The 11326-nt window shown below is 48.8% G+C and overlaps 1 protein-coding gene across 3 annotated transcripts in view; it reads right to left on the bottom strand.

Annotated features, from left to right (window-relative positions):
• Positions 1 to 288: 288 nt before the first annotated feature.
• Positions 289 to 11326, bottom strand: part of ZDHHC14 (zDHHC palmitoyltransferase 14) — a 288842-nt gene continuing 277804 nt past the window's right edge. For 2 of the 3 annotated variants that reach the window (XM_084777441.1, XM_084777439.1), the window contains one exon: positions 289 to 1377. In XM_084777441.1, coding sequence (XP_084633567.1) covers positions 976 to 1377 — 402 coding nt within the window. In that variant the 3' untranslated portion in view covers positions 289 to 975. The remainder of the gene's footprint in view (positions 1378 to 11326) is intronic. The other variant, XM_084777440.1, reaches the window with a different exon arrangement.

The following is an 11326-nucleotide window of genomic DNA, read 5'->3' as shown; positions in this document are numbered from 1 at the left end:
GCATCGCATAGAGCTGAGAAGACAACACCCCTTCTCCCCGGTACCCCTCCCTCCACCTGCTGTACATAATGGACACATGGGTGGCTGTAAGTGCAGAACGAGCCCTGCTAAGCCTGTAGTAAAAGCAGACCACGAAGGTGGGTGTCAAGGGCTGGGGACTATTGGCAAGCTCAGCTCCCACCAAAGAAACCATCCCGTAACCATGACCCAAAGATCCGAGCTTTGGCTGCTCCAAGATAATGCAAACAAAAGCAAGTGAATGCATGCAAGCGGTTAAGGACAACCGTGTACAGATCAAGAAAATAACAGAGGAGTCACTTTATTGGCTGTCCACAGGAAGTTCATTACACAGGAGGCAGGATTGCCACATGGTGTCCCAGTACAACACTCCACCTAAGCAGTGACAGAAGGTAAAATGTCTGTCCAGGGCAGGAGACACAGACCCCAGTAGCCCTCTGCAGCAGGGGATGTCCATCCGCATACAGCTAAGTCCGTAAGTCACACAGGATGGTATCGCCCATTGGGCTCAGTCTGTCGCACTGGAGAGTTTCACAAGATTAAAAAAGAAGGAAAAACAGAGAAAGCAGCGTTTCTTCTGGAATACCACCACTGTAACACAAACTGTAGTGTGGCATGCAAACCCATGTCTGGTCGGCTTTTCCCTTTGGGATTTTTGTTTTGTTTTAATGAACAAGTGGAAAGGCGGGTCGATTTCAATTAGTAGCTTAACAGTAAGCGCAATTTCAGTCTGGCCGCCCCGCGTCGGAAACCTTCCTCGTGTCTGTCCCAATAGCAGCCGACAGAGGGCGCAGCATCCACGCAGCCTCTTTCATTTCCAGGTTCCTCCCTTGAGCGACTTCCCTCCTCTGGCCCACCCTGCAGATTCCAACATTAACATCGTCCACTTGGCTCTGTCCATTTCTTTTTATTTTTGTTTTAGTCTGTCATTTGTGGTCCCAGGGCTGGCCACGTAGGTCACACGGAGCTGAGCTTTACCAAGCCCCGCACAGAGTCTTCGTGCAGGGAGTCCTGGCTGGCCAGGCCCAGTATGTGCATGGTACGGCTGTGTGCCAGGGGGCTGCCTGCCCCCAGCATCCTTGGCGGTGAGGGCGCCTCGTCTGGGGTCAGAAACTGGTGGCCCCCGTGTTCGTCCTTCAGTGGCGTAATGTCTGAGAGTGTGGCCTCCGTGGCAAGGTTGGGCATGGAGGAGGGTGGTGTGGGCTGGCCCAGTGTCAGGCTAGCACACGGGGTGCCCAGGCCCGCCTTCCCAGGCATATGCAGCTCTTCGCTGGTGAGGCTGGGCTCGCTCTGAAGCAGGGGAGTAGCTGCGGCCTGCAAAACGAATTTGGTGCTCTGAATGCACTGGTCTTGGTCGCACTGGAGAACAGCAGCAGGGGCCAGCAAAGAAGAGAAGGCAGAGAGGAAAGGAGAGGGTGGCACGGGGGAGGGTGGGTGTGAGAGAAGAGAAACCGTTAGTGACTTGTCAGTAAGGCAGAGGCAAGGCGCAGACATCAGGCGAGACTCTCCCACGTGACACATACAAACTTGAGCGGCAGATTGATGTGCTCTGATGAGCAGGTACCCAGTATCAGCTGATCTGCCTACGGCCTTCATCCCAAACTTAGAGGGCGCCATTTCAAAACAATGCCAGGAAGCGGTCACGGGGTTTCCCACTCACAGCAGTAGAGACCTCTGCTAATTGTAAGTTGAGAACTTTTGTTTTTGTGTATGTGTTTGTATGGGATGTGCATGCAAGTGTATATATATGTGCGTGTGTGTGTGTGTGTGTGTGTGTGTGTGTGTGTGTGTGTGTGTTGCACTCACGTGTGGAGGTTGAGAGCCCATTATTTACACACTATTTACATGTCATAGTGTAAACACTGGTGAATATATTGGTAAATAATTGGCTTCACGTGGCTTAGTGTTCCCTGATTTTTAAAAAAGATTTATTTATTTTATGTCTATGAATGCTCTATCTGCATGTACACCTGCACTCCAGAAGAGGGCATCGGATCACATTATAGATGGTTGTGAGTCACCATGTGGTTGCTGGGAATTGAACTCAGGACCTCTGGAAGAGCAGTGGGTGCTCTTAACCTCTTGAGCTATCTCTTTAGCCCCATATTTCTTGATTTTTAAGTTACTACAGGACTACATACTAATAGCCCTGTTACTGCCAATAGGCACAACCAGATGTGCCACTCATTACCAACAGGCCAGAGGCAGCACACATTGCCTTAATCAGGACAGTGAGAGGAACCGCCTGAGCTGGCTGGTCTCTGTTTCCTTCCCTGTTGTGTGTGCACCCTTCCCAGAGCATCCTTTCTCACGCTCCCCACTCTGTTTATGGGCATACATTAGAAGGCTGAGGATCCAAGGAGTTGGTAGGTTATTGAAAGTTTAAAGCCCTTGGCTTCAGGCTAGAGCTAAACTCAAATGGAGCTCCAGTTGGGGAGAGCCTTGGGGCGTGGGGTGGGGAATCCTGTTTCATCCAGCCGATGGAGGTGGAGAGGGGCGGGCTGGGGAGAGTGGGGAGGAGGTGGAGTGGGGAGACACTGAAAAGTAACTGGTCACTAGCGTATCCAATTTCCAGTCTCCCAAATCATTTTCCCTCACACTGGGGGTGGGGGTGGGGTAGTAAGAGAAACACTGCTCTCTCAGGGCAGCTGGGCTCTGGGCTCCTTGGTTGGGATTTGCTGTGTGGCTGTCAGGCTATCAGGCTGCATACTCAGTGGCCAGGCCTAGCTGGCACCACCCTCAGCTTTGCACAGACCGCGACCTTGGCCCTGACGGGCAGCCTCACTGATCAAACAACCGCTTCTAGGATACCAGGGTCAGGGAGACGCTGCTTTGTAATACTGTCCTGTGTCAATCACCATTTAAGGTTCTTGCTGGCAGAGACACCCCAGCTTCTGAAAGCTGGGCACAGCCCGACAGGCGCCCTGCAAATGAACCCGGAGCATAGTTAGGCTAGAGGGCTCCAGCCGGCAACTCAGTGCCTTTTTCTGGTTGACAGATTCTTGCTGTCGATACGTCAGATTCTTTATCCTATTATGTGCAACCAGAACATTTGCTCATGTCCGCACCATCCCCCCATCTCTGAGGAAGGAGCAGACTGCTCGTCTCTGTCGACCTGAAGAAAATCCTTCATATTGGAGATCGGCAGATTCTGAGGGACCAGCCCACGTCTTCTGACTGGCTTCCGCAGACTCTCAGAAAAAGATGCGAGGAACTTGGAGCTTGGAGGGATTTGTCCCAACAAAGCTTTATCTTTCTCTGTCCCCCTTTCTTATCTCACTACCTCTTTCTCTCTGCTGCTCCCTCTCTTTTGTCTGGCTTCCTACTTTGATTTTTGTCTAGAAGTAAAGCCAGGCTGGCCTCCAGCTCTCACTGGCGGCCCCCTGAGTGCTGGGGACCACAGCTGGCTTTCCCACTACTTCAAGTTCCCCCATCATTTGTCCCTTTCTCTTCCCCAGTCATTTTCTCCACCTGAGCCTGGCGGCAGCAGAGCTTATGGGTAGCCACTAGAACCTTCTTCAAGCATGTGGCTGCCCATGCGGGCGTGAGTGTGTCGTCTGAGATGTGTAGTTACAAACATCACTTTGCTGACTTAAGCAGCTAGCCCATGCCTGGGGGTGGGGCAGCAGGAAGCCAAGAAAGCTGAAGCTCCAGGCTCCTCCCTTGCTGGCACCGCTCCCTTCTGAGGGCTCACTCTCTGCATATGTGTTTTTCTTTTTCTCACAGAAGCCCCCCCCCCCCCCCCCCCGAGCAACGCAGCCCCCATTCCTGTGTCCTCTCCTGCAATTCACCCTTTGGTGTTTCACCACACAGACTCAGGGCTTGCCAAAAAACGGCGCAAACGTAGCATCGCTGGCTGGAACTCTTGAAACTGCTTTATAGATTATTGTGGTGACACTTGGTGCCATCTGGCCTGTGGAAAGGCTCTGCTGGTAAATGTTTGTTGTGCAAACACTAGGACCTGAGTGTAATTTCCAAAACCCATGTTGAGAGAGAGAGAGAGAGAGAGAGAGAGAGAGAAGCCAAGCACGGCAGCACCTATCTGCAAACCCAACCCTGGGAGGCAGGGGTAGGTGGATCCTTAGGGCTCCGTGGTCACCAGCCCAGACTACTCGGTGAGTTCCAGACCATTGAACAGCATTGGCAGAGCAACACCCAAGGTTGACCTCTGGTCTCCGCATTCACCTCTGACCCCGGCCCTACCTTACGCTCACACCTGTATCCACATGGACATGTGGAAACACGCACATCACACAAAGTCACTCAGAAGTTCTCCCAGGCATCTATTTCAACCCCGACTTCTGCATATTTACACAGCTTAAAGGATGGGTAGGCACAGTGTGACCTCTCTGGTTGTAGGACCTGTGCTCAGATGCCTCGTCAGCCTCCTCAGTCCTCTCCTGGGCTCATGCGGTCCCAGGGAGCATAGGGTTCAGTCTATGTACCTCAGGCTGGAGAAACCCTACCACCCTGTGTCTCTGAAAACCTTCTGACTCATTCGAATGGACTCCTGTTTAGAAGGCCAGCCCCATCTGGGGGCACACAGGGCCAGCTCTGCCCGCAGGGTACTGCCTATGTCAGTGTTGTATTCATCAGAACCGGGGACAGGGTGGGCTCTCACCAGTTTCTAAGAAGCGATCACACAAAGGCTCTGTGCACTGGAGTTTATAATTTCCATACTATAAATATGTAAGTAGTGCCCACAGTGAACATCTCCCTAGAAAAATTGAATCAAATGAACCAGGGCTATGCAGGGCTGTAATTGTATCACACACACACATACACACACACACACACACACACACACACACACACACACACACACACATTTTTTTCAGGTCAGAGTTTTTCTATGTTTATCATACTGATCAAATTCTACAAGTGATGAACTGTCCTGGCCATGAATCCTGCTGGAGAACATTACGGGTTGGAAAATGGCCAGTGTTTTTGGGGTTACTATAGAAATGCCCAATAAAAATACCCTATATATCCTTGTTTACTTGTTTGACCTTTACTTCTAACTTCTATTTCCTCTTCTTGATTACAAAAGTTTTTTAAAGTTACATTTATTTATTTATTTATTTAGTGAGTGTGTGTGTGTGTGTGTGTGTGTGTGTGTGTGTGTGTGTGCGCGCGCATGCTCGGGCACGGGCACGTGTGCACGCATGTGCATGTGGAGGTCAGAGGATAACCCTATGGATTTTGGGGCTCCAACTTGGCTGCGAATGGCTTTAACCATCAAGTGTCTCACAGCTCTCAGCCTTCTTAATGTTTATATTTAATTTTCTTTCTCTCTGTGTCTACAAATTATTATTTTTTTCTGTTTTGGTTTTTCGGGACAGGCTTTTCTGTGTAGCCTTCGCTGACCCTAGATTCTAGACCAGGCTGACAGAGATCTGCCTGCCTCCGCCTCCTGAGTGCGGGGATTACAGGTGTGCGCCACTGCACCCAGCTCAAATTCTATTTCTTTTCGCTCCATATTTTCCCTTTGGTAAATTTCCTTCCTACTTGCACTTCTTGTTTTCTCTTTTTGTTCTCATCTACCATTTTACCTCTCTTTTTTCTCACCTTGAGCCTTTTCTTTTCTCCCTGCCTTACTACTTTTTCACTTGAGGATTTTTTTACTTCCACCAGTAGAGGGCGCTATCACCACTTTCCTGACTCTGAATTTGGCGGCTCTGCGTCTAAGATATACTTGAATTTAACTCGTTACATAATCTTAAGAGGAAAAAGTTAAGCGCACACACACACACACACACACACACACACACACACACACACACAATCCATAAGTAAATAAATGTAGAACAAAGAGAAAACTTAAAAAAAAACCCACAAAAATTCAAAGCATCAGAGATATCCTCTAGTTTTAGTTTCTGCAGATTTCAGGGTAAAACTTGGGACAGATTTTATTCTAGTCTGGCTGATGTCTTATCTGAAGGTCGACATTTCTGAAAAGCTAAGAATTTCCTAGGCAGTCTGTGTACACATTTACAATGGCTTAGATTCCTCTTAGCTTTTGCTCCAATTCTGTCAAAAGGGCTCAAGCTGGGCAGGGCTTATTTCTGCTCAGTTCGAAAGCTCTGTCCCAGGCCTCATGGGTACAGTACTATAGTCAGAAGGCCACCATGCCATCTGGAGTCCACATGAAATGCAGACTCGGGTTAGGGTGAGTGATTTGGCCTTTTCAGGTTCTGTGTGGGGCTCAGGCCTGCCTCCTCAGTCTTGTTTGATACCGGATTAAAGACAGAGTGAATTCCCTATTACTCTGACAAAAATTCCCCCCAGCAAGTCAATTGAAAAAGAACAAAGATTTACTGTGGCTCAGGGTTTCAGCCATTGGTCACATGACCCTGTGGCTCTGGGCCGACAGAGATACAGTGTGCTATGTTGGGGACACAGCAACAGAGAGAAGGCACACTCTCAATGATCTTTCTCCAACCAGGCCCTTCTTCTTTAAGATTCTGCCAGCTCCCAAGAGGTGGGGCCCAGGCTTTGAACATTTCAGACCTGAACTCTATCAGGGACAATATCAGATATTAAGTAGCAGTAAGTTATCAAAAAAAACAACACCCAGATATGCATTGTGTCATCTTTTACTTCTAACAAACAATCTCAATGGAGTCTGTAGCCACAGCTTCCAAACATAAGCACTCTGTTTCTGATGCTATCCAGAGCGTCAGCATTTACCAACCCAACACTCTCTCCACTCTTCCTGACCTGGATGGTAGCCGGGTGGCGCCACTGTGCGCAAACACACTGTGACAGGAAGGACAATGGCGCCCCACCGGATGACACTATGAGAAGGAAGGCGGACTGAAGATGCGGGCCTCGGCTAGCACTGGGGTAATCTGCACAGAACTGCAGCCTGGCTCCTCGGGACTTCATCAGAGTTCAGGCGACAGAGCTGTGCCTGCAATTACCTGTACCCCTTCACGCCGCAGAGCCTCCCTCCCGAAATCCTCCGATCTTTCTGAATCAGAGTATCATCTGAGGCTTTCAAGATTTCTACTCCCTAAAACACTGCCCATTTCTCTAGGTGCCCTTTTCCCGCTACAGAGGAGGTGCTTTCTCTATCAGGATCCAGGTTCTAAAATAAACTATGGGAATGGATTCGACTAAAGATCTCTTTCTTTCCATCGTTTTCCTCCCTAAGAGGCTGCTTCTCCTTTAAGACTACAGGCACCGGAAACAGTTTTGGTCATGGTGACCACAGTGATTTGAATGTGGCATGTCCTCCAGAGCCAAGTGTATTTGAACACTTGGTTTCTGGCTGGTGGCAATGCTTGGGGACGCTGTGGAACCTTTTGGAAGTAGAGCCTAGCTGGAAGACATACACCTCTGGGGGCGGGCTTTGAGAGTTTAAGGCCTCTCTCCACTTCCGGTTTGCTCTCTTAGCTTCCTGCTCTGGTTTCCTGCTGCTGCACTTCTCCCACCATTATGGATTCTCCCTTAGGAAATGTAAGGCTAAAATTTCCTTCTATAAGTTGCTTTTGGTATTTTATCACTGCAGCAGAAGAGTGACCGATACAGAGATCATATCTTATGTCAAGTTCAGCACCTACTCTCCCAGTGAAGACACGTCTCTGGGCATGTGGGGGCACTTGCTGTCTCATGTCCTCTCCTCACAGAGATCAGGCTTTTACTCCCAGGAATGATGGGTGACAGGTTCAAAAATGACCAGACCAACAGATGCCTGTGGTGTCAAGTGGTATCAAAGTGGCGAAAGTAAACTATGCCCAATGATAAATTCTAAGGAAGAGAAACATCCAGGGTAAGTTCCATGAACAAACAAATTTCCTAAAGGCTAGCATTTGGCCACAGCATGGCACCTCTGCTGAGTAGGAAAAAAATAAGGTCAGACAGAAGGATGCTAGTGGCTGGATCTGTAACGTCAAGACACTGGAGGATGCTGGGCAGGGAGGGGACACAGGGCATCTCCCATAACTCTGTAGCACAGGGCCATGATTCTATCAGGACCCACACATCAATAGCCACAATGAGGTTGAATAGGAACGTTACAGGTTGAGACAGATAGTGTAGATTTGGTCTCATCAACACATCCCATCACTATCTGCGCATCCAGCTAAGAGAAAGAATAGTGTCCCTAAGGTAAGGCTCTAGCCCAATGCTAGCAAGGCTGAAACCTCAACTCTGGCAAGATCTTCACAGCAGACAGCTTTCGGAAGGGGCCGAGAAGCCCCGTGGACTTTTCTCTAGTCCTGCACTAATAAAACACAATCCAAGCCTATAGAAGTCCAAGGTGATTAACCAGCAGCTGAGCTGCTAGCTGAAACGGAGTGTTCATTCTTCAAAGGAAAATCACATCTAAAGCTGACACTGGGCCATCCAAAGCATCCGTTGTCCAATAAAGAATTGACGGGGACACAAAGGGACGGACGAATGTGACAGAACTGAAGGAAAATTACAGAAGTTAAAAAGCACAATGACCGAATTCCCTGGGCAAGCTTAGACTGGAGACGGTGAAAGAAAAGTGAACATCAAGAATGACCCAGTCTAAAGAACAGAGAGAATTTACAGAAACATGCTCAGGGCCACGGGGACCTGTCCCCTGGACCAATATGGAATGGTCCTTCATACATATATGTATAATCGGAGGTCCTAGGAGAAACAGAACAGGACTCATGCAGAAAAAATGATGGAAGCCGTACCACAAGCAGCAGCATAGAAGGATCATTTTGGACCAGCCCAGTGGTCCACCTGACATGTGCCCATGCAGGCAAACTCCATGTAGGAAATCTCCACTATATTAGCAAATAGTTTGTGAACTGGGGGATCATGTAGAGAACAAACACTTAATTATATTTTCTAACACTGACATTCGTAGCAGAGCAGAAACTGACAGCATGTGATAATATATTAATCATATCTTTGGTTGCTAAGACAAAATACCTGATAAGGAAGGAAGGGTTTACTCTATCTCACAGTGGGCAGGGGACGGGCCATCATGCCAGGGTGGGCAGTGTGGTCACAGTATGCCCGCCATGAGGTGGCAGAGAAGGAATTCTGGTGATGCCGGGCTAGCTTCTGCCTTTCGATGCAGTCCAGGGCCCAAGCCCAGAGAATGGTTCTGTTCTCCTTCAGCATGGGTCTTCTTCAGTTGACCTCATCCAGGGACACCTCCTCCCGCTGCACCCCCCGCCCCGGCCAACTTGGACCCCCCCCCCCAGAGGCCAACTCAGCCTAAGTAACCCCTACATAACCACACACGTGTGCCTGGAAGCTTGTCTCTGAGGCGACTGCAGGTGCGAGCGAGTTGGAGTCACATAACCATCACAGACAGACATAGTGCCTGAGTGCGAAGAATCTGTAGATCAGCCACACATTCAGGCACAGCCTGGTGTTGTGACCTCGACAAATGACTCCTGTTCTGCAGACAAAACTTGTGGGCTGTGACTTCCTCAGGCCTGGGAGGAGCCTCAGGCTGCTGTTCTTCCCCAAAACACCTCGAGGTAGCTGGGTTAGGAAGAGCACTTTTCCTCCCCTCTGACCCACTTTCCTGGTAAGTGAAGACGTTCATGGGACATACCCCTTGGGATAGTGTCTAGATATAAGTGAGTATATACCATTTGACTCTTTCTGCTTCTGGGTGAACTCACTCATTATGATCATTTCTAGTTCAATCCATTTGTCCACAAATTTCGGGAATTCCTTGTTTTTAATAGCTCAGTAGTATTCCATAGTGTAAATGCACCACAGTTTCTTTATCCATTCTTCTACTGAGGGACACTTAGGCTGTTTCCATGTTCTGGCTATTATGAATAAGGCCTCTATGAACATGGTTGAGCATATGTCCCTGTTGTGTGGTGGAACATTTTCTTGGAATATTCCAAGGAGTGGAATAGCTGGGTCTTGAGGAAGCCCTATTCCCATTTTTCTGAGAAAGCGCCAGATAGATTTCCAAAGTGGTTGTACAAGTTTGCATTCCCATCAACAATGAAGGGGTGTTCCTCTCTCTCCACATCCTCGGCAGCATGTGGTATCACTTGAATTTTTTATCTTAGCCATTCTGATGGGTGTAAGATGGAGAGAAGCATGGGAGAATGGGGAAATAGAAGGATCCAGAGGGTCCTAGAAACCTGCAAGAGGAACATTATGATGGGCGGATCTGGGCCCAGGGGTCCTGCTCAAACTATGGCACCAGCCAAGGACAATGCATGCAGTAAACTTCGAACCCCTACCTAGATCTAGCCAATGGACAGGATATTCTCCACAGTTGAGTGGAGAGTGGGGACTGACTTTCACATGAACTCTGGTGCTCCATTTTTGACCACATCCCCTTGATGGGGAGGCCTGGTGGCACTCAGAGGAAGGATAGCAGGCTACCAAGAAGAGACTTGATACCCTATGAGCATATACAGGGGGGAGGAAGTCCCCTTAGTCACAGATATAGGGGAGGGGAGTAGGGGGAAAGCGGGAGGGAGGGAGGAATGGGAGGATACAAGGGATGGGATAACAATTTAAATGTAATATGAATAAATTAATAAAATATTAAAAAAAGAAGAGCGCTTTTCATAGAGTCAGTCTGTTCAGGGAGAAACCTCGGCTCAGCCCCCTGGTTAGCTGTGCCACATACTTACCACTAAGGAATTTGTCTCTTCAATGGGACAATTAACATGCTCTCACTTGGTCTCATTAACACCTCACCTTTAAGAAGATTAAATGGGATGCAAATGCATGCAAAGGCTTGAGTACAGTGTCAGACACACAGTAATTAGTCTCACCCTCACTCCTTCTCCACTCTCCACCAACACTACTGATATCAGTTATTAGGGGCTTGTAGATACCGGAGATGAAATATTGAACAAACAGCATTGAAACACACTATTACTGTGGTTAGATTACCAGTATTAAAATGGAAAATCCTGTGTATGTGTATATGTGTAGGCTCACACGCACGTGTGTAGGTATGGTGTATGTGCTTGGGTGTGGGTGCATAGGCCAGTGCTGAAGGCAGAGGTGGACACTGGGGGGTCCTGCTCTGTCACTCCTTGCCTTGCTTCCTTGAGACAAGGTCTCACTGAAACTGGAAATAGGCTAGTGGCCAGCAGGCCTTAGCAACCCTGCTGCTTCCACCACACAGCGCCAAGGTGCCTGGCATGCCTGACGTTTAACATAGCTGCTGGGATCTGATCTCAGGTTCTCACGAGTTTGCAGGGCAAGTGCTCTTATTCACCGAGCCATCTTCCTAGCCCTCCCAGCTGAGACATGATCCTGTGGAGCCCAAGCTAAGGAACTTGCTATGCTGCTGAGGATGACCTTGAACTTCTAATCCTCCTGCCTCCGT

Source organism: Acomys minous (assembly GCF_964271855.1).
Source record: "Acomys minous genome assembly, chromosome: 3".
Taxonomy (NCBI): domain Eukaryota; kingdom Metazoa; phylum Chordata; class Mammalia; order Rodentia; family Muridae; genus Acomys; species Acomys minous.
Note: the sequence above shows the minus strand (reverse complement) of the source record. Positions and strands in the feature narration are given on the sequence as shown.